This window comes from Pelmatolapia mariae, linkage group LG10_11 (assembly GCF_036321145.2).
Source record: "Pelmatolapia mariae isolate MD_Pm_ZW linkage group LG10_11, Pm_UMD_F_2, whole genome shotgun sequence".
In the NCBI taxonomy this organism is placed as follows: Eukaryota; Metazoa; Chordata; class Actinopteri; order Cichliformes; family Cichlidae; genus Pelmatolapia; species Pelmatolapia mariae.
Window position 1 is genome coordinate 45,286,216 of NC_086236.1, and position 27,835 is coordinate 45,314,050.

At 38.4% G+C, this 27,835-nt stretch overlaps 1 protein-coding gene across 1 annotated transcript in view; it reads left to right on the top strand.

Annotated features, from left to right (window-relative positions):
* Window positions 1-27,835, top strand: part of cdkal1 (CDK5 regulatory subunit associated protein 1-like 1) — a 245,987-nt gene that overhangs the window by 31,259 nt on the left and 186,893 nt on the right. The window contains exon 4 of the mRNA XM_063488015.1: window positions 5,833-5,917. Within this exon, the coding sequence (XP_063344085.1) occupies window positions 5,833-5,917 (85 nt within the window). The remainder of the gene's footprint in view (window positions 1-5,832; window positions 5,918-27,835) is intronic.

Below are 27,835 nucleotides of genomic sequence, written 5' to 3' on the forward strand. Positions count from 1 at the left end.
CTTTCAGTGTTTTCCTTTCATTTGTGTGTATTCTTTAAAAAATTTAGAATATGTAGAGAGGATTTCTATTTTTTTTCTGTATTCTCTTAACATTACCACAATATTTAAAAGGTGCTGTTGGGTTGGGGTCCGAATTCTGACAATAAAATTATATAGTGCCTCAAAAAGAGTTTTTTAGCTTCACATCCTAATGAATTTTGAACCGGTCAGATACAAAATAAATGTAATTGTTTAATCTTGGTATGCAACACTGCTTTTGAAGACTGGTATGCCTAATCCTGGTAATATTGTAATGAGAAGGAACATACACAACGTCCACAGCATAGATATAAGCCAAAGCTCTTAACAGGGACTCTGTTGTTTTACTTGACTGAAATATCAGGTAACAGCTAAAAATTAAGCTTGTGCTCCAAACCTGCAGTTTGTTAAAATACTTGTTTTTCTTTTCTTTTCAGAGATGATCCAACTCTTTATTGCTTACAAGAAATGTAAAATTGAAAGACCTGTGGCTGTTATGGCTCAGCATTGGCGAGGAGCAAATCATTTGTCCACATAATAAAGTAGTTTCCTGTACGCTATCTTTACTCCAACTTTAAAAGATTTTAAAACCAACATTTCTGGTATTACAAAGAGAATAATAATATAAAATAAAACCATCAAACCTCTTGTTTAACTGGAGAAAATGTGGGTTTAAATAAAGTGGGTCATTTAAAAGTAGAAAACGGCTCTTTTTACAGTAAACAGACAATTTAGAGTTCAAGTTTACGGAATTTACAGTTTTCAGTGGTAAAAACTGTAAGTTCCAGACTAGTACTGGTAATTTAAAGTGTATCCTTTATATCTAGAGTTCACGAAGCGGGGCATGCTGGCCAATGGTGGCCTTTTTGCAATATTTGTAATATACTTTTCATGTCATACTATAAAGTGACAGGACTAAAGTATCTGTTCAATTTTAGCTTGTCTTTTGTAGCCATTTTTGCAGAGTAAACCTTGCTAACATTGACAAATGAACCATCCTCTAAGCTGCTATGCTGCCCTCAGTCGTGCTCGCTCCCTAAATTGGCACTCAATCATGAAAATTTGGAGAGCCTCTGCTTTTCATTATGGTTAGTTTGCCTGTAAAAATAATATTTGTAGTGGAAAATGACTTCTTATACATATTTTATGTGCTTTTATATCCTTATTGTTTAGTGCAAATGTAATTCGGCCCTAATAGGAAAATATGAAATTTATAATCAGTTAAATTTAGACACACAGACAAAACCACAGACATTTCTCATTTCTAAGTGCAAGACAACTGTCTGTTTACAGTAAACAAGTGAGTGAAATTTACAGTTTTCAGTTGTAAATTGGCACATCTGCATACAGTACATGCGAGCATCGGAAATTACCGTATTCCCATTCTGCCTGTTATTGTTTGTGTTCCTCTGCTTTCTGACCCTGCAGCTGAGCCTACTGTCTGCTGCTCTGCGGGGTGCTGCGCACACCTGTGGGTAAATCAACAAGAAATACAGTCATGTGCAAATACAGCAGAATTCATCATTTTGTAGTGTTTGTAAACCAAAAACATTTAAGTGTAAAGGTGAGCAGACAAATAGGACTCCGGCTCTGTTTCTAATCAGTTATGTTGATTGTGGTGGGTTTTGTTTTTAAATTATTTTTTAAATTATTTTTAATGAAAATGTGTTCGGGTAAATTATCACCTGCCTTATTCCACACACGCTTTCAATTTCTCTCAGGATGACTCGTTTCTAAGTCAGTCCTACGTATTCTTTTATTCATTTTTATGTAAGAAACAATAACTTGCAGTCCCTTTTTTTTTCCTTTGATTTGGCCATTTTTCCATCCATGCTTACTTGATGAGTGCACCTGCTCCCAAACCTCCCATACATCATCTCCATAGGGAGCAGTGTGATTGAAATATGTTATGTATGACCCTGTGTATACGTCTTGCACCCACACAGACACACACACACACACACACACACACACTGACCACAGGTGCTGCTTTTCCAATATCCCTGTCTCTCTTGTATGATTTGGTTTTGGGGTGAAGTTAGGGTGAGACACACACACACACACACACACACACACACGGCGTAAACAGGAATAACCTCAAGGTTTAGATTTAATCATTTGGGTGAGTCAGTGTGAATGTTTATTTAAAAAAAAAAAAAAAGAACAGAGAAAGTGAAGCCCTCTGTAGACGTACCGCACCTCCATTCACATACATAGAAATAGAAGCCAAGCTTTGTACATGTGCATGCACACAGGTCAATTTCTTTTTTATATATTGGGGTCAACAGTTTGGGATTGCTGGAATTTTTTTAATATTACTAGAGAAACTCACAAACATACAGCCTAAAAATATCAATCTGTTGTGGTCAAATGGAATACATTTCTTACACTGAACAAAATATAAAACAGGCTTTTTATGTGCGTGCTGCACACTGAGTGAATAGCCATTATTACATGCTCTCTGTCTTTGTTTCTCATAATATCAGATACATACATTTATGCACTTGCATATAAATATGGTTTCACCATGCAGGCTCTAATGAGCTTTTGTTTGGATATGCTGTGTAGAAATATTGTTTTTTGTTTTTTTGTTTTTTTACTGTTCCATGTGTTCTGTGAAGTCTTAGAATGGCACAAAGGCAGGAACAGCATCATTAAACTTTTTACTTGTTACCCATTTACCCACTGGTGTCACCTTAATCTAACTGGTAAAGTTATCATTCATGGTGTGAAAGCACAGGGCTGGGATACAGATCTTTCTGTTCTGTATTAGATAAGATAAGTCAACAGTTTTTGTGCACTTTCTGTTTTAAGACATTGTCATGCCATGGCAGGCAAAAAATAACCAAATGACTTCTGCGCCATTGGCTGCACCTCTATCCTCATGCAAATGTATGCAAATGTGAAATTCCAGAGATTTTCCAGTAACATCATGTCTTTATGTGGTTGGAATTTATCGGTGCTTAAATGGTGACTAAGTCAAGGTTACCGTGAGAAAGCTTTTGCTTTGATTGGCCAGCGAGACTAGACAAGCACTCTATAAAAGCAAGTCCATACCTGAGGATGAGAGATGAAGAGGCAGAGAACATACACGCTGACCCATAATATTCAATCTAACAGAGGATCTAATGCAGACTTAATTTTTAGTCTGACCCTAGGAAATGTTTAGTATCCTACTAAGTCATCTATAGTCTAAATTTGCACTTGGATTCACTGATTTAAAAAAGAAAAAAATCATATCATTGATAAAAACAAAATGCCACAAAACATGATCTAAAGTTCGGCTGCTGCCTACACCATTTAATCCATAACTACATAAAACCTTATTTTGCAAATGTACAGTCTTGCATCTTTGAGATTCTGCGTCCCCTGCACATCTACGTCTGGTTGGCTGCTTGTAACAGCCAGCGCCTGTCTTTTATCGTCACATGGTTGATAGCAGTTACGCCTGGATTAGTTTTCAGTTAGATGAATATGTGAAAGAAGAAGCAAAAGCAACTGTCACTGAGAATGTGACAGCGACTGTCAGGGCTCTGTTAATACGCCGCACCCTCTCTGTAAATGTTTAGTTAAATACAGCCTCCGTTTTCCAAAAATACAACACAATAAAGCGTCCTTTGACCCCAAACATCGTGTGATGTCATAAATGTGCCTTTGTATGTTAGCTTTGAGCTACAAGGTAATGCTTCTACATTCAGGCTCATGTGATGTTGTATGCTTTTTCATTTGCTGTTCACTTGATCATTCTTTAAGATTATTTGTATTTTTAATCAATAGATTAATTTCAAAATAAAGGCCCATTGCTAATATGATATATTATAATTTATAATGAGGAAAAAAGTCTCTTTAAACTAAATAAATAAAAAAAGAAATAAATCCAGGATGTGCACCATAATATTTACTGTAGTTGTTTTCTCTCTTTTTTCCAGCATAGTTTTTTTATCTCTGCACTAGCAAGTTGTGCTTATTCTGTAGCTAGGATTGTTTTGCAGATGTGTGTGTGTGTGTGTGTGTGTGTGTGTGTGTGTGTGTGTGTGTGTGTGTGTGTGCGTGCGTGCGTGCGTGCGTGTTTCTGTTAAATTGATGGAGAGCTTGTTATTGTTGGTCTGGAAAGCATCCCTTGGGACTGAGAGGAGAAAGCAACCACACAGCTGAGACCACTCTCACTAAAGTCCTGTGTGTGTGTGTGTGTGTGTGTGTGTGTGTGTGTGTGTGTGTGTGTGTGTTGGTTGCCTCTCAAATAAATGTAGGCATAATAAGAGCTTTTGCCAGCTGAACACTCTCTCTCTTTCTCTCACCCTCCCCTCGTCCCTTTCCGTTATTCATTTCCCAATCATCAGCACAAATATACACACATTTGTAGCTTTAGGATTACTCATTATGTCTGGTCTTTCTATTATTAGTTTTGTCCTTTAAAGAATTGATCACTACAAACAGAAAAGCCCAAACAAACCCAAAACATGCTCGTGATTCGTGCCCTACTATTGTGAGTCATACGTAGTGCTTTTAGAAGAGCTGTCTGTTTGTCTGTCTGTTTTGATGAGGCATCATTTAGTCAAACTTACTGTCGGATCCAGTCGACTAACAAACCTCAAGCCCCCCCAAAACCTGCTGCATTTGTGCATTTTAAAGATGCAGCGGTTTGCATCTGTGCTTGTATGTTACTGAATTAATATCTCTGTTACAGATTGGTCATCATATTGAAATTTATTCGGTATTATGTATTCAAAACTAGTGGCAAAGTGACATCATGAAGGTTTAAATTTTAACGAACTGGAATTTGAATATACCGAAAAATGTTGAATACTTGGTCACAGCATGAATGAGAGTGGAGAGACATTTGCATATATTTGTGTGGTACTATGAATAATTTAATAGTTGTTTCATTCTGGTTTGCCCTTGGTGCAGAAAAAAATGGTATGTAGGCTGTTTGTTTGAGGGGGTTTTTGTTTTAAATTGTTTATTTTTGAAAGTGAACTCTAAGTTTACCTAAGGTACTCTGATTTTTTTTTTTTTGGTAATTTTATTACATAAAACCACCATATAACACATTAACTATAATGCTGTGTGTGAGTATACTTGGCTGCAGCACGGAAGTAGATTTCCTGAAATATCTGGTTTAATGTTTAATGTGGCATAAAGGAGCAGGCTTCTAGCGCCCCACCACCAACGTACCGTTACATCCCCTCCAAATCTGTGTGTGACAGCTCTCCTGGCAGTGCTAAGATTCCTACCATCGTCTCAAAGAGCACGTGTGTGCGCGCGCGTGCTGGTTAAACATGTTGAAATGATCTTAATTTTAAGCCTCTAGGCCTCAATAGGCCTGTTTTTGAGAGTTGAGAATTTATCTTGTTTGGCACTTGACACGAAGCTGGTTTTCAGCTTTAAAAATTTAGTTGTATACTTGGTATATCATATAAGCTATATATATGAAAGTGCAGAAAATGCTAAGTGGACACGGGAATCAACCATGTTTTTTCAGAGACACTTTTTCCAGTGCGCTCTAATTCTAGTTTTCACAACATAGAGAAGTGGGAATTTACATGGGGTTAAAATTACCGACACACATTGGATCATTTTGTGAGTACAAACTGACTCACTGTGGAATTCAGACACAAAGGAGTTCCACTAGAGACTAATTAAGCACTTCTTCATCTTTTAGGATGCCATGTGCTTTGTGCTTGACTCATGTATATGAGTTTCGGTTTGTTTTTTTTTCTGTGTGTTGGCTTCATCTTGGGTACTCATAACATTGTAATGCTACGTTTGCTTTTCCAGTCTGCAAAAATAAAATGTGTTCCTCTCTCTTTGTAGATGACCCGACAGAAGCAGACGTGTGGTTGCTCAACAGCTGCACTGTGAAAAACCCTGCAGAGGATCACTTCAGAAACTCAATCAAGTAATGAAAAAGCACAATTAACACAAAAATGATATGTATCCTTGTCTTTTTCAAAGGATTGTTACATTTTAATAGGAACTGGATAAAGAAGTGTTAGCTTTGCTAAGTAGGTCTTTTATATGGGGTTATGATGGCTCATTTTTCTGTCAGGAGAGTTTAGAATAAAGAAAAAGTAAAAATTTTAAATTATAAGACAAAAATAATAAAAAAAATTATCTTAACACAAATTAAAAAACTGGCATAGGTAGAATTGCTGCTCAACAGACAATCAGAAATAGTTTTATACAAATTAATGTGTGCCAAAAAGATTTCCCCATTGTAGTGAGTTTGTTTTGTTATAATAATTATGTCTTATATTACTAAATCTGAATCATGATCACAACTATGTGTGACAAGGGAGCACAATTCACTCATAAATAAATGAACATCTAATTGTGTTTTGTTAGAAAACGTAATCCAGGGTCAATTTAACACAAATGAACTACAAAACATGGCATGTTTAACACATTTTAAGCCAAAATGCAGAAGCACTAAGTGCAGCCTTACTTCTCCCATAGGAAATAAGAAGGTAAGTAGCCCCCAGGTGCTGCTAATCAAATGCACTTGATTAAGTTATCATTAACAAGGGTGAGCACATCTATAAAAGCAGAATTTTGTCCCTTTTGCTGGTGTGGATCATTCAGATGATCGTAAAGAAAATGCGAACATTTTTCCAGGAGCGGACATCCTGAGTTCAGACCATGCAATTCTCATCGAAACTCCAAAAAACCTAAGAGGTACATCTGAGACTTCACAGCCTCAATTAGCATGTTAATGTACAGTTAGAAGAAGGCTGAAAAGTACGGTTTGTTTGCAAGGGTTGCCAAGAGAAAGCCTCTCCTCTCTGAAAAGAACATGGCAGCACAGCTTAGGTTTACAAAGTTGCATCTGAACAGACTACAAGACTTCTGGAACAATGTAGGTCTGGGCGATATGAGGAAAATCTAATATCACAATATTTCTTTTGGCTATAACAGGATATATATCACGATATTGGATTGTATTTTTTATATAGCGCTTTTCGAGACCCTCAAAGTGCTTTACAATTCCACTATTCATTTACTCTCACATTCACACACTGGTGGAGGCAAGCTACAATTGTAGCCACAGCTGCCCTGGGGCAGACTGACAAAAGCGAGGCTGCCATATCGCGCCATCGGCCCCTCTGGCCATCACCAGTAGGCGGTAGGTGAAGTGTCTTGCCCAAGGACACAACGACCAAGACAGACAGAGCTGGGGATCGAACCGGCAACCTTTTAAATCACCTCCCAAAACAAATTTTATTTGCAACCATAAAGTGCCTAAAATGCACTATTGCACTGGTATACTCCTTCAAATTCACCATTCAGTGTTTTTTTTTTTCACTTTGAATACAAAAAATCTGAATGAATTGAAATGTTTGGTTTTTTAAAAACATTTTATGGTTATTTTTCCCAGTCTGGTAGTGTATAAACATGCATGTGTGCCAGGTGGAAAATTTTCTGGATGGGAGGGGTAATGATGCATTTGCAGCGTGTGGGAGAAAGAAAACTTGCAGTGAATTACATGCAGACAGCTTAATATTGCCATGGCAGTTACTCGATGTATACTCAATGGTTATGATAAAGCCATTTTAACCATCGTACATGGAAAAACTCGTGAGACATCGAGTACATTCGATATATCGCCCATCCCTAGAACAATGTGTTTTGGACAAACGAGAACAAAGTGGAGATTCTGGTCATGATGCACAGTGCCATGTTTGTCAAGACCAAACACAGGCAATGAGCACGGTGGTGGAGGGCTGATGATTTAGGGTTGTTTTGCAGATTCAGGTCCTAGGCAACTTGCGGTCATTGAATCAACCATTAACTCCTCTGTATACCAAAGTATTCTAGAGTCAAATGTAAAGCCATCTTTCTGACAGCTAAAGCTTGGTCCACAGTGGGTCATGCAATAGGATAATGATCTTAAGCACAGCAGCAAATCTACAACAGAATGGTTGAAAAAGGAGTAACGGCCCAAAGTCCAAAACTTAACTTGACTGAAATGCTATAACAGGACCTTAAGAGAGCTATGCATAAACAAATGCCTACAAATCTCAATGAACCAAGCCTAAAATTTATCCACAGCAATATGAGACACTGAAAAAGTTATATGGAAACTGTTACTTTTAGTTGTTGCTAGTAGGAGGTTCTACAAGCTAATGAATCCCGGGGTTTATGTTTTTTTTTTTTCACACACTGCTTCAGAGTTTGTATTAAAATAATTGTAAATTTTGTGAGGACTAGATGGATTTTTACCATATTCTGACTAATAAAACCTCAGACTTGACAGAGGGTTTACTTTACCATGACTGTAGATCTTTAAACATCTTTAATCATTTCAAAATGTTCCTTTTTTACTCCAGCGTGGACATAATTGTGATGCTTTTTTGCGAAAACCATTTTTCTTATGCATAATTTTGTGTGTGTGTGTGTTTGTTCTTTTTTAGCCTTTTGCCCGGTGTCAATTTCCACCTACTCACTGTTTTACTGGTCTCTCTCAGCGATGCACACACACACACACACCCATTTGCATAAACACAGAGAAATTAAGCTAACTGTTTTGCATTTTGATTAATTTGCCTCCATCAGGGGCGCACACACCTGGCGGGTATGTGCTTTTGTTTGCGACTCAGAACTTGGATTTTGCTACTAAAGGTTTTAAGGTTTACTTTGAGTAAGAAATCCAAATCCCAAATAATTTAAGCACACACATATATGTTTTTATGTCCATACACTGCATATTATTGCATGCGGTTTTAACCTTACCATGCCAGTGTGAAGAGGGAAAGTGGAATTAATGATCCTTGTCTAACATCAAGTTAGTCGTGTGAAATTAATATACACTTGAGCTTCTCTCCTGGGGCCTCTTGAGAGAGAGTGCAGGTTAACACGCTTTTGCTCTGACCTCAGCTGCTCCAGTGCATCAGTGGCCCACAGAGAGAACTCTAACAATAATCAAAAATACAACCTAATTAGATATCAGGGATTTTATTCTGGCTCAAATACTCAGAAAATTGAGAAAGATTTTAGTTATTGTTTGTTATTATGATATTCCTTTATTTTCTTTATTGCCCCTCTCATTACAAACAGACAACACACAGCATGGAGCACCAGCTGAATTTTTGCACCAGCCAAACAAAAGAGCTGAGCCCCAGTTAGCTTCACTTTGTTTTTAGATTTTACTCTTTTAGATTATTTGCATTTCAGGCTAAATCAGGCTAAAGCTTTAATTTATTATCTGCCACATTTTCATTTTGGTGGCTGAATTATTGCAATTGAATGACTTCTATCAAGGGAATATTTCAAGAGCTGAACAGTTTTACTTGGCCAACCTGATCAGTGCAATCTTCATGCTCCAGCTGTCTCCTGGTGTTCAGTTCTCTTTCATTCCTTTTGTTATGCCATTTTTTTTTTTTAAAATAATGCTTCGAATTTGCCAATTGAAATGCACGAAATAACAACACACTTCAGGACTTTGAAATGTCTTCCTCGTTGATGCTAGAGTTTTTCTTAGACTGGAAAATCACCCAGCTGTAATGCTAATGCAATTAATGCTCTATTCACTGAGAAGGACAAAAACACTCACACACAGATGCACACACTCACACACGTACACAGAAGAAATGGAAAAGTTTTTCTCCCTTTCATCATTTGCAACTTGCAAGATGGAGACACAAAATGAGGGGTTACGGGATGTGAGTGAATCCAAATGCCGACATGTCGTTCCATTTTGTTCTTTCCCCCAAGAATTATTATTTTTCTTTGCCTTCTCTTTGTATGATGGACAGAGAGAGGGGGGAAAAATGAGAGGAGGAGACAGCCACACGGGCTGCCTCGTGCTCAGTCACACGGTAGCCCTTACGCCTGCGCCTCCTGGTACCACACACTCACACTCAGACTTCGCACACACTTGCATGGGCTGGGGCAATATTTCTGTTCAGATAGTAAGGTCCATAGTTTGTTTGGACAAAGACAGTTTTTGTAGTTTTGCCTCTCTGCAACACTACACTTGATTTAGACCTTGGTGGATATCAGCAAACACTGTAGCCACTTTCAGCTGTTGCTTGTTTGTGAGTCTCTGCCTTCAGTTTTGTATTTAAAAACTGAAAAGCTGTTCTGTTGGGTTCAGATCATGTGACTTGGTGTAATGTCAACCTGGTAGCCCATTTCGTTGCTTTGAGAAACTCTTGGATTGTTTTTGCTTTGGGTCATTATCCATTTGCACTCTGAAACACTGTTCAGTTTTCCAGTATTTGTCTGAATCTGAGCAGAGTACAGTCCTACACACTTCATAATTCATTCTGATACTTCTATCAGCACTCAGAGAATCAATAAACAGTTCCTCTGGCCTGTGCTATGCTACACATCATGAGCTTGCTCTCTCCTTCTCTATACTTTTCTCTCCCCATCAACCTGCTTCAAGTTAATCTTGGTTCTAATGATGGCCTCCTGCACTTGCATCCATTTGGGCCTCATATTTAAAATTATAGTGAAAAGTTATGAAATACAAATTCAACGCTTTGGGTCAATTTCAGATGTTATGTCCGCTTTATTTGCCATTAAATAACAACGGAGCAGGCCTCATTCAGCCATTAAACTGCTTTTCTTAGGGCCTAATTTGTTGTACCAAACTGTATGACTTAAATTATTTCATTTGATATGAATTCTTAACTTATCACAAAGCAGAATTTAACTTGTAACCTTGATAAAGTATGTACACTACCAGTGGAAAGTTTGGACACACCTTCTCATTCAATGGTTTTTCTTTATTTCTACTACTTTCTACATTGTAGATACAAACTGAAGACATCAAATATATAAGAGAAACAATGGATAAATAAATCTAAATATGTCTTATATTTTGGATTCCTCAAAGTAACCACCCTTTGCTTTGTTGACAGTGCTGAAAACCCTTGGCCTTCTCTCAATGAGCTTCATGATGTAGTCACCTGAAATGGTTTTCACTTCACGTGTGCGCCTTGTCAGGGTTCATTTGTGGAACTTTTTGCCTTCGTAACGAGGTTGGGACCATCAGTTGTGTTGTGCAGAAGTCAGCTTGGTACACAGCTGATAGCTGTATTTGACATCTGTTTGGTTCTTGCCATAACATGAATTCTATCAGCTAAGAAAAGTGAAACGATAGTCCATCATTACTTTAAGAACTGAAGGTCGGTCAGTTGCTAAAACTCCTAATGTTTCCTCAAGTGCAGTGTCAAAAACCATCAAACACTGCAAGAAAACTGGCGCCCCAGGAAGGAAGACCAAGAGTCACCTCTGCTGCTGAGGATAAATTCATTTGAGTCATCAGCCTCAGAAATCGCAAGTTAACAGCGCCTCAGATGCCCAGATAGGCAGAGTTCCAGTAGCAGACACATCTCTACATCAACTGTTCAGAGGAGACTGAATCAGGCCTTTATGGTCAAATAGCTGCTAAGAAACGACTAATAAGGAAAAGCAATAAGAAACACAAGGAATGGACATTAGACCAGTGAAAATCTGTGCTTTGGTCTGATGAGTCCAAATTTGAGATCTTTGGTGACTTCCTCATGAAGCTCATTAAGAGAGCGCCCAAGAGTGTGCAAAGCAGTAATCAAAGCAAATAGTGGATATTTTGGAGAATCTAAAATATAAAACATGTTTTGAGTTATTTCACACTTTCTTATTTACTACATAATTCCATAAGTGTTTATTCATAGTTTTGATGCCTTCAGTGAGAATCTACAATGTAAATAGTCATGAAAATAATGGGAAACCATTAAATGAGAAGATGTGTCCAAACTTGTGACTGGTAGTGTATGTGTGCATGTCTGAACTTCAACTCTTTCATTTGGGAAGCCCAGATATTGTAAATTACCAGCTAATCATTGGTGCTAAGCTAGTTTGAACAGATATTTCTGTAAAAACTAGTTAGCTAACTCACTAATCGATCTAAAAAGTGTTAGTCGAAAGGATAGCAAGAAAAGTGAAAACCAGTCCACTGTTGGAATGACTGGTAGAGAGGAGTTACTCCAGAAAAAGAAATGTGTGGCTACATTTTAAGTTTAGTAAACACGATACAGGACAAAGTAAAGTTATAGGCAAATATTGCTGCTCTACAAGGAAACATAGCCGACATCCTAAACATAACCTTGTCACAAAATATGTCAAGGGCCTTTCAAAGGAAAAAGTGAAAGAAACCCGAGGACTTGTTAGCCACAACTCTGCATTACACAGGTGCCTGCTCGCTCTACTCCACATGGTAAAAAAGATGTAATTTGTTAAGAAATTTTGGCAGGAAGAGTAAAAGAAATCAGAGAACTTTAGTCATAAGAAGTATAATGTGAAATATCACTTATATAAAATTAATATTCACTAGTGAAAAACAGGCTGAAATTAAAATGTGCACTGGGAAATCTGAGCAGCTGTCTACTTCAAGTGTCTTCTAATATACAAGACAGAATGGCATCTACTTGACACTCAAAGCAGCCAGTGCCTTAATTATGCAATATTGTAGGCTTCCGCACAGTTTAGTAAATATTAAAATGTTCATATTTTAATAAAGTGTCATTTGAGAGGCATTTGAGAACAGTATCACACGGGTTATTAAGGTCCTCAGTGACCTTTCGCATTGACAAAGATGAATGAGAAATGCATTATTTGTTACATTGTTACATTTGTTAAAATCGAAGATCACTAGCATATTGATTTTTATATAAAAACAAAGGAAAACATTAAATGTCCCTTAATTAAACTTGGTCCAAATGTATGTACACCTATTAAATATTTCCTAAAACACAGATAAATTGACTTTTATAGGGGTAAATGTGACAGTTAATTGTGATATATAGTTGTGTACTATCATGTGTAAGAAGAAAAAGCCAAATGAACACCGGCCAAACATAAACACACACATTATCGTGGTCACACAAGTAACAAGTGTAATAATAAACGAGCTGAGGGGTTTTAAACTCAAACACAGGGGCTTTGAACAGTCTTCTATGGTGGTTTGGAAAGACACAGTGAAAAGATGGTTTATTACCTCAGGAGAACTGGGACTTAGTTGGCATCCATGCCAAGTGTGTGTGCGATAAGGAGCTGAATTTGCACATATGTGTATGAGGGTTGTCAGGTGGATGAATGCCCAGGCAGAGCGCTCTGTGTCTGGTGTGAAGGGTTTCCCAGTGAGAGAACGCTATCAGATATGCATGAGGTTTCTTTTGAGTCTGCAGTGTGAGTGAGTTTGTGTGAGTGCACGCACAAAATCCATTTATGGTAGATCTATAGTGAGCGCCGATAAAATGCGTGTTTGTCAAGGATGCCTAGGAGAGGTTCAGATTTACTCTGTGCTGATTATAATTGAGATTATATGAAAGCCCAAGACAGAATTTGTTTGCTTAATAATTACTTTCAGTGGTGTTGCAATGCCAGCCGTACGGTTGCCCCTCAGCGTTTTCAGTTTGAGCTCATCTGGCTCTCTCCGGTCAGCGTGCAGGGAGAGATTGGATACCTTCCAGGATCCTTTAAAAGAGTGAAGGTCTACTCCACCCTGCTGTTTACTCCTCCGGCAGGGCTTTGGCGTCAGGAACTAAGTAGCATAAACTGCTAATAGAGCAGCTTCTGAATGCTAAAAAGTCAGTTAGTATGGATGTTTGGGCATGCATGCGTGTGCATTTAAATGCTAGAATCTATAGTGTAATTCAATGTCAGAGACCTCTCAAATCAATGAATGCAGAATACATTAAAGGAGTAGTTGCTCAGCACGCTGCAATTAAACCACTCTCCGTTTGTGTGTATTTCAGCATGTGTTGGATTTCTCCACTTGGCTGTTTCTACTAATTAGTATGATCAAGGGAATGGATGTTTAACGAATTAGAAACCAGCTCAGAGCTATACTTCCAAATACACCAATTCCCATATTATATTTACATTCATTTCAATATAATTTTAATATTCATGAAACAACCGCAAGAAGGGAAAAAAAACCAGTTGTTAATTGAAAAGGGGCCCACATCACACAGAATGAACTCGTGGAAGACGTCCAAAGTGTATATGTAATGTGCTTATACGGAGTATTTCTAACAGATGTGTAGGCTGGGTGTGACTTTGTATTATAACCCTTGGCTACAGGACGGTCTACATCAGTGTTGCCTTGGCAGAAGTTTCTGTGCAAATTTAGGGCCATTAATTTTAGACCATATGCTGCCAAAAGTAGATTGGAAAACTGAACCAAAGCTGCTTCATAACTATGCTACATATCAAATTACATCCTAGTTATGGTTATGCATTGGTATTTTGATATGATACAAGGATGGAACTTGGTTTGTTCCCCAGTATTTTTCTAATTTAATACTTGTTTATCACACTCCAATGTTTCAGGTCATCAAACAAATTGAAATGTTAGACAAAGATGATACAAGTACCGTATTTTCCGGATTATAAGGCACATTAAGCAAATCAAAACAGTCAGATAAGTCAAACTTGGAAACGTGAGAACTGTTTGGAATGAATCTACACATGTACATTTATTTTACTTTCTCATCATCAATCGCTTTGGAAAACACTAACATGATTAAGGTTAGGGATAAGGTTATGGTTATGGTTATTATTAAGGTTAGGGTTAGGGCTGGAATACACGGCTGGAACGTGTGTTACCCTTGGGAGTGTCATTCTATTAGATTCCCGTTCCTGTGTCACGCCTCGGGATGTGACAAATCGTCGGTATGTTACGCGTCTCGTATGTATCACTCTGCGAGGCTCCTGACTACGGTAGCCGTAATGCTCCGACAATCCATCAAGCGGTGCGGCTTCGTAGTTTACCAAAGTCGCACTAAAACATTTTTTGACAGATTTTTGAGCGCTGTGTACCACATAAAATCGGTTCAAGGTCAGTAAGCACAACCAGAATTCATACATAAGGTACACCGGATTATAAGGCGCACTGTCGATTTTTGAGTAAATTTTAAGTGCGCCTTATAGTCCGAAAAATACGGTAAACAAAATGCACTTTCTAAATGAAGGTGTCAGTTATTAAGGGGACAAGAACTCCAAACCTACATGGCCCTGTATGGAAAAGTGATTGCCCCCCCATAAACCTAATAACTGGTTAGGCCACCCTTAGCAGCAACAACTGCAACCAAGCATTTGCAATAACTGGAAAAGGGCCTTTAATAGCGCTTTGAAGGAATTTTGGCAAACACTTTTTTACACCACTGTATACAGTGAAGTTATAGGTGGTGAATATGCTTTTCAGGCCATGCAATTTAGAATAAGTGATTTTTATTTCGCTGATTTCTGATGAAACATCTACCAAAGTGAACGTACAGCATCAACACGTTATTCTGCTCTGAGCATGAGCGGGTCTCTCGAAAACCTTGAATTACTTGCGCCGAGACCGTAGTCAATCTTATAAATCTTTTAAATGGCAAAATCTGACCCACTGATTTAATAAAGGATTAGACAGTGACCCCAATGACTCATGCATTCATAAATATTTGTCAAAATCCTGACTTGTTTTCCTCTAAAAGTACTTATAACTTATCGAGGTGCTGAACAGGCCTTGCCAGCATGTTATTTTAAATGAACTGATACACAGAAGTGACTGACATTAAGGCCAGAAATGTTTCCTTTTCATGAGGACATGACAACGAGGTATAAACAATCTGAAATATCTGCAGTGACCTTTAGAGCTGTTTACTAAGGGCAGTTGTTTTATGTCTGTGTTCAGCCAGTACAGCAGAGATGCGGGCAAGAATTTGTCTGGCTGGAGAGACACACACATACACACACATATACACAGAGCTTGATGCCTTGGGCTGGTTTTGGTAGAAACCCAGGGATTGGCATTTAATCTGTCAGTTCTGCAGGGCATTAGCCTACATTTTTGGGTACACACAGACACAAAAATAGAGAGGGAGAGACGGACTGATGGACAGACGGGGGGGATGAAGGGAGAGTGTAGCTGAGTTCAGGCATCCTGTTTTGGCCTCACTGAGCCCAGGGCTGTGTGAGAACCACACCGAAGCTGGGACTGACCCCAACCTGACCTTGTTTTAACATCTGCATAGTTGGAGTATACTTGAGTTTTCTGTTTTCTTCGATTTTTATAATATGTTGGTTTGTCGAGTAGAGAGAAGATTATCTGCTATTGTTGAGATTTTGAGTGATATTACTGCCCCCTATTTCTGTACTGCTTTTTGTGGATTTATATCATTGTAAACCATACAAATTATTTTTCAGAATGTAGTCATAATTTCCTTTTTTAAGTTTGAGTATGCTAAGAGAGTCCTTGAAATTAAAATGGCACGCACAAATGAAAAACAGACTGCACCTAGTAATTCATGAGCAGTTCAAGTGGCTTTGGCTATTTTGCACTATATTATCTGCCTTGTTCTGCTTCTTTCTTCTCTGTTGCTTCATATTCATTTTGAGGTTATATGAAACTAGTGGTCAAAACAAGCTCAAAGTGGATATCTGATATTATATAAGGCCCTGCCAACACAATAGCTATGTCATAATATTCTTATTAAATGTAATACATATTAAATCTTATTAAAGCTGTTCATAATACTGATAGGTTCCTCTTCTTAAAACCTTACCTTAACAATACACCTTCCACTCCATGTTAGACCCCAGCGTCTCGGGAATAGCTCTAGCTTTGACCTGACTGACTTAAGCGTGACTTAACTGGACGCGTAATCGGGTCATTATCTGTCATCCTAGCCTTATCCTTTTAAAATGACTTACCTGCTGTCAGGCTAGGTTTGGTACTTATCCTAAGACATTCAGCCTTAACAACAAACAGTCAGCTCCAATTTATGTGGTGCAAGCAACGCTTTAAGTAAAGTAACAACCTTAGCATTTTTAAGCTTGTTTATCAGAAAAGGTCATGGGCTTCTCAAGCATCAGAAGGGATGAGTGTAATTTGATAAAAAGCTAAAAATATTAGATCCCTTTTCCTTTTAGAGGTGACTTTTCTTGGCTTGCTTAAAAACATTAAGTAGAAGGCGCTTTCATTTCCACAGCCAATTAAAGTCCATACCATTGTAGTCTTGCAATGTCATCTCAGAGGTTGTTTTTTGTTTCTCACTGGAATAAAAGGATACACAATTTCTGTAGAGAGAGAAATGTAGTTCAGCCAGTTTAGAAATGATCACTAGAATCATTTTAAATCCGTGGAGAACAATAAATATATTCAAGATGGACATGAAGTGCTCTGCCATCAATTTAACAGTCTTGGCTTAGTTTGGGGGGATTGTGACTAGTTAAAGGGCAAAGTGCCAAAACATGAAATCCTAATATGTAGGGTTTCTGCCTGTGTACTGCAAATCCAATTACCTGCCAGCTGTAAACTAACCAACACTTCCCCGATATCCATATGTGAAAATATGTGGTAGACGGCACATTTAGTCTTTCCTCCTGTTCCTGAGTTGGTGCATTAAAGCATGGCCAAAAAGTATTTTACCTTTGACCTTTTGGATATGAAAGGCCAAAAACATGTTTTCCATGGTCACAGGGATATTGCTGGATCACCAACTTGTTATTAGTTATTGGCTTCCTTTGAACGCTTGCCCTAAATTATAAAATTCTGGAAGTGTTCCCCATTCATGAGAATGGTCCCAGTGTCGTTTGCTGCAGAGACTTAAAAAACATTTATCGCTGTATGGAAATGAGGTAAACCCTGAATCTGTGCTCTCCCACAGGTGTAGCCTGTGTTATTCTTTTTATGTTTAAAGTGGGAATTATACTCCCATACCCCTCCTTTTCTTCTCAGCAATAGGCATTAAAAAGACATAGGAAGAACTACACTTAATGTTCTTTGCGTCACACAGGATCCACTGAGGAGGGTGGGCAGTGAACCAGCTAACTGTTTAACTGACGTCAGACACGCAGTTAACTTGACTCCCAACTATTTTTAAATATGGCATGAGGAAGTGAGAGAAGCCTTCAGATGCAGAAGTTGCCAGAGCAAGAGACTGATGTCTGAACCAATACTGGACTTAAAGTGATCATTTCAGAAATGGAGCCAATCTGATCAATATTAAACTTCTTAAGCAACCTGCCATCAAGCTTTTCCTGATTTGCGAAAACCTTTTGACCAGGTCTAACTCGGCGTGAGCCTATGGTTTCGAGGTGTGGTGCATGCGTCCACACTGTGGGCCTCCCTCACTGCAGCGCCTCTGGTCTGAATCAATAACCTCTCATCATGCAACCAGATCTTGATAAACATGACTTTACTCCAGCTTGATTTTGCATCTCTGTGTTCTTTGTATGTATTCTTCTCACTCATGTTTTCATATTATTGCATTTAAATGATTTAAGTGTTGGTAATTACATTTAATATGCAATATGGTGCTTGTTTAAGCAGTCGTGGAGAATAATTAATAAAATTACAAACTAATGAATGCACTTCAAATCTTCTTAAACTTTTATCCCAAACTGAGCAAAAGCTCAAGTCTGCTGAAAAACATATTTATTTTTGTGTGTTTTGTTGCGTATTTCAAGTGATGTGTGCGCATGAGTGATCTCTTAAATGAATGGCTGCATAATCACAGCCTGTCACATTGTTGCTGGCCGTATAAGGCCTTCTTGAATAGCAATCACAAACAACTCCCGCCTTTCATCTGTTCAGACGGCTGAGCTCTTAAGGCACCCTACTGGGCTCCTGCATTTTTGCTGATCCCCGATTGTGGATTTAAGCCATAAGAGACCAAGTTAATATAGATTTGAAGATAAATGGAGGACCTGTCACCGTGGTGTTTTACGAGTAACTGGTTTCCATAGATTAAATTTCAAGTTGAATTAAACGTTTTGTGAGTTGGTTTAAAAAGCTTCAAAGAATCTCTTACCCATATTCAGGGTCTCTGCAATCATGTTGATTATTTAATCTTCTATAGGAATGTGACGAAGACGAAACCAAAGAGTAGGAAATAATATACAGAGAGGAAGAGGGAAAATTGGATATTGACCTTTTAAATGTATATTAAGCATTGTGCCTGCTCAAGTTATTAAAAAGTGTGTGTGGCGGGGGCTCAAGCCACAATTTAGTAAGATTAGAATTAAAGCAGAACTGTAGGCCCATATGTTTTCTGTCATTGGTGGGAGGGTCGCATTTCCCATTGCAGTTTTAGATAAGGGCTTTAAACATCTGTGAGAGGATGAGTCTGGGAATGGGATAGTCTGCCTATAATTGACTTGGGTAGAGAAATAGTGAACAAGTGTATGGCTAAGCAAGGCTCCATCCATGTCTGAGTTTTCCTGAAAAGCAGAGTATTCTTTTAAATGACAGGAATTTGGCTCCAAAACATACGGTTTATGTTTGTTAATAGGCTTGAAACTGGATTGTAGGTTTAATTTTATTTTTTTGATAAGCAAAACTTAACAGTGCCTGGAGAAAATCTTATCAATTTGTAAAAATGGAATTAAAACATATACAAAGTAACCTCTTCCTTTAATATTCTGTTTATTTCTCGTGAATATCTGCTACTTTTGCTGCTTTTGCACTACGTTTGAAACAAGTTACTAAAAGAGTGGTTCTCTGGGTGACATTTTGCTTGCATAATTTCGGTCCAGCTGTCCCTTTAGAGAAAAGAGTCGCTTGCAAGTTGATACAAGTTGTTCTGATTGTAACTTTTGTCCAAATGGTTTCTTTAACTTCACTCATTATTGGAGTGACCTCTCAGATGACAGTCCCTCCGTCTGTAGGGCTCGAAAGGGGTCACTGACTGGTTTGAGTATGAAGGTGATGTTAATCAACCTTACAAAATGGCCTACAGTGGGCTCCTCATGTGCATGTTTCTGACCTAAAAGACTTCATGAGGGTGGCACAAGGGCCTGACTTCCTGCAGAGGAACTTGCGCTTACAGAGCAGCTCGACTGGCATCTACCAGAGAACACCAGAGCTGGCGATGGTTTCTTGTTCTTTTCTTTTTTTATATATAATTTTTTTTTCAAGTAATGGACATAGAATCTTTTTTAAAAATTTTAAGCAACATGGCTGAATATAAAGTTTTACATACACAACAGTGTTTACAAGTAGTCAAGTGTGTCCCCCTCTGGGTGCACGGCACATTTCCATACAATAGTCAAACTCGTCCCATGCGTTTGTGAGCATGTCTGGAGTCATTGCAGCCACTGCTGTTTTTATTTAACACACTGACAACCACGTAAAAACTCATGAATCCCTTTCTTCTGTTTTGGTTGTTACCGGTGAACGGCTGCGAAATTAAAGCACTTTGAAATCGTATGATTCTTTTTTTTTTTAAAAACATACACTCTGTATATATAGTATATCGTTCCGATTTACCATACTGTGTGCATCTACTCACTGTGACAGGATTGCCACTGCTTTATGCAAACTGCTTTTTTTTTTTTTTTTTGTTATTCTGGCAAATCACTCTCCACGTTGTCTGAGAGAAAGCTGAATGAGCTAAATCCCTCTGTAGTTATTTTGATGGACATGCAATTCTTAGACTTGTCAGGAAATACTGTCTTATTAAAAGATGTGTATGCCACTGATCTGGAAAGACACATGGCATTTGAAAAAGCCAGTAATTGTAGGATATGTAAACAAGTATTCCAGATTTTGACATTTATGTGTTGCATTTTGTTTTCATGAATTGCATATATCACAATTCTTTATGCATATGTTAAAACCGAGTCAGCCTTACCTCGACAGCGGAGGAAACTGCATTTCTCTGAAGTGTCTGCAGACGATTGAGATGACAATCTTTGTAGTCTTATCTTGGGTTGCGTGGGTTTGATTTCCATAAATGACAGTGTGTGTACTATTATATAGATTGACTTTTACTCACTGAATTAACAAAACAAATGGGTAATTGATACAATGATGTCAGCTTGTCATCCACAGCACTCAGGCTGTTAATAAGAATAGATGTCAATAATACTGTCGCAGCTGTGTTACTCTGTCAGGGAGGCTTGTGTTTCAAAGTGACTCTGGTCACAGCAACATAATATACCCATTGGCAGCTACATGCCACTGCCATCAGTGAGTGACTTAGAGTTTGTGTGGTGTGATATGTGACAAAAAGCTGAAAACAAAGGAAAATATAAAAAGTGAAGCAGTGGGGCAGAAGTGCACGATTGAGAGACGGTGTGGGCTGTCAGGTGTAATAAGAAAATGGTGAAATATTTTGAAATGGGAGGTCTCAGCAGGAGCGCTGACACTGTGGTGTTATTTTTATTTGGCCTGTATATTGTTGTGTGTGTTTTCCAGCAAGAAAGCTAGCACTAGTGAGTGATGATGGCTGTAATGCTCATTATATGTTGTTTGATAAATCTGCAGCGACCCTTGGAAAAGGTCACGTTGAAGAGGCCAGAGGTCCCTGAAAGGTTTTGGAGGTTATGCTCTCTCCACAACTAGTGATGAATTACGTGTGTGTGTGTGTGTGTGTGTGTGTGTGTGTGGCTTTGCACATAGTGGATATATATACACATGGATCTGTGTTGTCCAGGGAATCACTGATCAAGTAAGCTCACTGCATAGTCTCTGTCATCATTCGTGTTAGGAGTCATATTGGATGACTCTTACTGGGCTTTGTTCTTGTTTGTTTAGGTCGTGTTTGTTAGAATGATTTATTGGAGATGTCGTTGCTTTGTTGATGTAATCTGTATTATTACTTTGCATGCAAGCTGACATTTCTTTGTAGAGTGTTTTATTACTCTGACTCTGAGGTTTGAGTTCAGTTTTATTTATATAAATCACAACAACAGTTGCATCAAGGTGCTTTATATTGTAAGGTAAAAAACCTAGAATAATACAAAGAAACCCCCCAACAATCAGATCACCCCCTATGAGCAAGCACTTGGCGATAGTGGGAAGAAAAAACTCCTTTCTAACAGGAAGAAACCTCCAGCAGAACCAGGCTCAGGCAGAGGTGGCCGTCTGCTATGACTGGTTAGGGGTGAGTGGAAGAATACAGGACAAAAGACATGCTGTGGAAGAGAGCTAGAGATTAATAATAACTAACGATTAAGTGCAGAGTGCCTTATAAACACATAAAGAGGTGAGTGAAGAAGAACATTTATTGCATTATTGGAAGCCCCCAGGAGCCTAGGCCTATTGCAGTGTAGGTAAGGGAGGGTACTTGATCACCTGATCCAGCCCCAACTATAAGATAATGTTAGCTGTGTTAGAGTGTGTTTGTTCCCACCTCCCTGCTTTAACACCTGCTTCACTCTTTCTCTTACCTCACTGTTTGTTCAGGAAGTAGTTTTGTGTGACTCACTGCTGCCATTAGCTTCTACAGTCAAAGATGTCTGTACTTTCAGGAACTCAAAGCTGTTTTCTTCCTTTTAAGGCCTTGCCATCTGAGAATCGTGTACTGGTTACTCTTGTGACAGTTGAAAGGTCATCTAGTAACAGAACTTCCCCATGTTCCTGTTTTCAGTCTATTTATTCAATAACAAGGTCAATGCTCCTTTCTGAATAATCAGAGATGACTCAAAACTAATATCTAAGTTGATGGAAACAGTGTTCTCTGGTTGTTAAAGATTTAAGGTGGCATAAGCTGGTTTCTGTTTTGTTTTTGTTTGTGTTTTTCCCAGGTAACCAAGAGTTATGTGGAGAGAGTGTGATACATAGGTAGAAGACTGATGAAGCAAGATAGGAAGTAAAAAGTAGTTGGAGTCTAGTATTACGAGCCCCGAACAATTAATTACAGGGATATACCACTGGCTTTATTGGGCTCTAAGACTAACTGCCAAGTTAGGGAAATGAAAATACCCCAAAGAACTAAAGATGTGGAGTCTGTTGTGTGAAATTAAAGGATATGATGGTGTTAGGGTTGCCTGAGAACTGAATCCAGCTTGTAAAATGATAATATAGAATGTGAAACTGGTAACCCTGTTCCAGTAACTGAAACAGAAGGCAGCTGTTCAGGTAATCTACAGAAGTCAAAAGTCCATGAACAGAATTTGGTACTGGTGTGTGAAGAATGCAAACAAACAGAGGTTGCTAAAACAATGTGCTACTTGTAACTTGGAGGTGGTAACAGAAACCATCTGAGGTTACAGAATTAAATACAGGGAAGGAGCTCTATGGAGGACTGTAAAGGCAAATCATTCAGCAATTTAAGAAAAGCACTTCTCAATGCAGAGGACACGGGGATTTAAAGAATCCAGGTTAATTACTGTAACAAGTACAAGTCATTAAAACAATGTTGAATGGCTAGCTTCACTTCTTAAGGGCCTCAGGCAGCAGTTCATTAAAACTTTACTTGGATATTTGTTCTTCTGGTGGGTACTTGGCGTTCAGTTTCAGGATTTGGACATTGAACCCGATTTTTAAAAGAAATAATATAGCACAGAAAGCCCAAATCATCTCAAACTGGCTCCTAGACCCATGGCACTAAGTGTACTGTACTCAAATGGCCTCCATAGTCACCAGATCTCAATCCAAAAGAGCACTTCGTGGGTGTGGTGGAAGAAAATGTGTCAGTGGTGCAGCCAACAAGTCTGCAGCAACTGTTTGATTCTATCATGTCAGTGTGGACAGAAACCTCAAAATTTCCAGCATCATATTGAATCTATGCAATGAAATGTTAAGGCAGTTCTGAAGGCAAAAGGTGGCCCAGCACATACTAGCAAGGTATAACTAATAAAGTGTCTAATAAGTGTACTGTTTAGCATTTAAGATGAAATGAGACAAGAGGAAAACATTCCTGTAGTCTATATAATAGGAAAAAAATTCTCTTACTGTATTTTTCAGACCATAAAGCACACCGTCGATGAGCGGGTCTGTTTTCATACATAAGGTGCACCGGATTATAAGGCGCATTAAGTGAAACAGAACAGTCAGATAAGTCAAACTTTACTGAAGTTATTTTTCTTCTTCCTCCACTTCGGTACCATTGATTCAATAATGCTGAATTCTCTCACAGCTGCTCTATTTCCTTGTTGTTGCAGTATATTAATGACTAACCTCATATTGTGGATGGATTATCTCAGTTGTTCTCCTGACTGAAGGTTGGTCCGTTTACAGCATCCTGCGTTGCGATTGCATTTGTCCCTAACTATCAGGAACCCTCACGTTAACTTTTATCGAGTGGGGGGAAAAAAGTTAGCGTTCGTCCTCCAGCTTCACAGTTTATGTTATGCTAACATACCTGTGTCGCTAGCGATCACATAGCACATCATTATATACCAGCTAACCAGCTAGCCCAACTTCAGTAACCCTACAAACATCACTGCTGTTTAGTTTTCAGTCTTCATTTATGTTGGAAGTGATAGCAGAGCTGTACGTTTTAATTTTTTCAGAAATCTCTCAGTCAGAACATGCTTAGGTGGAAACTAGCGAGCTAACTTCCGCTAACTTCTAACTCCGCTGAATTTCATAAATTCTGTTTTCATGGATGCCTGGATGTTAAACTTAATGGTTACACCACGTAAAACAGCAACGCTGATCATTTTATTAAAGATGAAAGAATTTAGACAGTTTTTAACTCTCAGCGATGTCACAGTGTTCGTTCGACTTTGGGCCCTGAAGCGGATGGAGTTTTGGACCCAGATTACTCCGCGAGGATCCTGACTATGGTAGCCGTAATACTCAGACAATCTATCAAGCATTGCAGCTTAGTAGCTTACCAAAGTTGTACTAAAACATTTTTTGACAAATTTCTGCGCACCGTGTACCACATAAAATCAGTTTGAGGTCAGTAAGCACAAGCAGAATTCATACATAAGGCGCACTGTTGATTTTTGAGAAAATTAAAGGATTTTAAGTGCGCCTTATAGTGTGGATAATACGGTAATCATTACCAAGTCACTATTACACATTATATAGGTAAGTGCTTATCTGAGTCAAATATACAGGCGCTGGAGAAAAATATCATATAAATAATTTTTTTTTTTCATTAAAGTCCTTGCTTATTTCAGCAAGGCCGTGCTGTTTAATGGCAGCATTGCTAATATTAAGAGTCGCAGTGGCACATTGGCTTGCCAGCAATCCAGACCGTAGTAAAACAACATTGTAGCATTATGAATGAAAACATGCAAAAGGAGCTGCCGAGCAGCTGAAATCCCACATCAAGAATTTGAAAGCAATTGGAGTTGATGTAATTAATGTTGAGAATTAGTGATGCAAAGGTTTTGCTGACAGCAAAGTCATATTGCCATGTATTTAAAGAATTCATTCATAACTTGTGTTTAAATGACAAAGTGCTTTTCAAAACCTAAAAACTAGAATTGCATGCATACGCTCACAAATATCAAAACATTTTTTCTTTTCCCCTCTTGTAGAGATCTAGTTAAATTAACACCGTGTGTTTTGGTGTGTCGGTACCCCGGAACAATTTTAATACAGTGCTGATGACCTTGATGCCTTGGCAACACTGCGCTCAAAATTTTGTAGCAGTAATGCGCATTTAATTGAATTTGCAGCTCCAGTGTTAACTTGCAAGAGATGAAGACAAATTACAGTAGAGGAGGGAAAGGAAGAAGTGAGAGAGACAGATAAAAAAGATGGATGGAACACAGGAGTAAATGGGAGCGAGGTTATTTTGCTCCCAATTAATGAGAGCAGAGAACCCACAAGAGTCATTTCTATTCCTTTTTAATTGAGTTTAGTTATTTCAAGCAGGTAACATATTCGTCATATTTGTCATTTCATTTGGGAGTCGTTAAGGAGGTGGTGAAGAAGGAAGGCAGAGAGACTAGATTCTTTCGGATCTTGAGGTGTACTTGGAGCTCTCTCCTGCAGGTAATTTTTTCTCAGCAGGTGATGGCAGGCTTTCACAAGGTCACACCATTACCTCCTTCTGTCTATCATTCTCTCCCCACTTATGTTCTCTCCACTTCTGGACCCTCACAAACCGTCTTCATGGTTCTTTTTTTTTTTTTTTTTTTTCTAAATTTTGTCATTAGTTTTACAGTTCACATTCTGGGGCAATGGGTTCTTGCTATATCAGTATGTAGCCTGTGTGTGACAGTGCCTGGAAAGGCATCCACATATGTATCATGTCCTGGTTGTGTCTAGAAATCCCCCAAAATTCAGAATTCTGGTCCAGTATTTCAGTGAAGTAGCATTTAAAAAATGTGTTGTATGAGTTAGGTTATTTAGAGAAATACCAGCCTTTAAAATGACTGCACAGTGATTTCTGTTTAATAAAATTAGCATTGCTGCTGTGCTGTCAGTTTCTAAAAACACAAGGCATCATGTTGCTACATGGCCAACTCATGTAATTTTAAAGCAATGATTTAAAGGCTTTATACATAATTCACTGTAATCTCATTCAGAAGAAGCCTACGAATCTCATTAGCACCTCATTAGGACTTTCATGGCGAGAGAGAGTGAGAGAGACGGATGGGGAAGGAGAAAAACGACTGGGAGAGACGTGGAAAAGAGTCGAGCCCAGTTCAGGGCTGAATTAAATTAACTGAGATTTAAGGGGTTTTGTGTTTTGGGGTTTTTTGGTTTTTTTACTCATCCTAAATGAAGTCTTATTAGGAAAAACTAGAAACTTTTTGAGTGGAAATATTGATTAATAAGGTTACATCTTTACGATGGCAGGCCTTAAAAATTCTTTGCCTTGTACTTGGATTTTTGTTTTAACATACTACTAATATTTTGAATTTGTGAAAAGCTAAAGTCAATATCCTTCGTTTGTACTCTTTAGACCTTTGGGAATAAAATGTAATTATAAAGCTGAAGAAATATAAGGGAATGGAGCCTGGCGGGGTTAATTTTGACACTTTTTGTTTGAGCATTTTGAGCACATTGTGTGAACATAGTTTCAGCCAAATCTAAATTGGTTAGTATGGGTCTTTTTTTATGCTTAGACAATTTAGCAGTTTTCAAAAGTTTCATTTTGTCTTTTGTGTGTTCTCAGACTACATCTTTTGTCATCTTTCTCATCTCTATTTATTGAAAAGGAACTCAAAGTCGTGTCTTTCCTCTTGTTGGGTTACAGGTAAATTTTTCTTTTTTCCCCCAAGGTGTAACCTGCCGATACTTTTTGTTTTTAATTAATAAATTTATTTTTGAAGATCCTGATTCTCTTTCTAAGAACAATAGTTGTCAGCATGTACAAAACACAATCACCTTTCCAGCGTCTTCTTTTGCTTAAAACAAAGGAAATAAAGTTCTCTGCTACTAGAACAAGGCAGGAGCTCCGGGTTTGTGTAACAGAACCAATCAGTTACTTACTTAATTTAATAACTCACTTAATTTTTAATTACTTCACCAAAAAACAGAGCATGGGCAGTTTTCTGTCTTTCACTCGTCATGTTCCTTATACTGCTTTGAGCCTTTGCTCATACTGAGGCTGGTGGCTTGTCTGTGGCTTTGACCTCTGGATAGCTCTGGATAGCCATGTTCAACTAGGCAAAGGTGATGAAAGTATCTGCTTAGGTTTGTTTTAAGAACTTTCTTTGGTTGTTCTCTGTGGTTCACTTTGGCAAACTTTATATCTTTCACACTCACACCATAAGAGCACATGGCTGCTCGTAGTGTGTGGCTTTGAGTCTGCAAGCAGCTAAATGGCTGTAGGAAGCCCATATATGTGTTCCATGTGTGAAGCAGACTAGCTCGTAACCGGACATGCGTGAAGCTGACCTGCTGATCCGCAGTCCAAGCAGAGCATACTGAAAATCAGAATATGCCCTGCATGTCTATTTACAGGCTTCATCACATTTCATATACTGTTTATGCTGTTCTTGGTCAGCCTATCTAGTTTGTCCAATCAGTGAAAGGACTAGAGCTTTCAAAACAATAGAATACAGTGATCCCTCGCTATAACGCGGTTCACCTTTCGTGGCCTCGCTGCTTCACTGATTTTTTTTTTTGTGCAATTTTGCATGCTTGTTATTTATTTATTTATTTATTTTACAGTGCATTGTGTTCTGCGTCCTGATTGGCTGT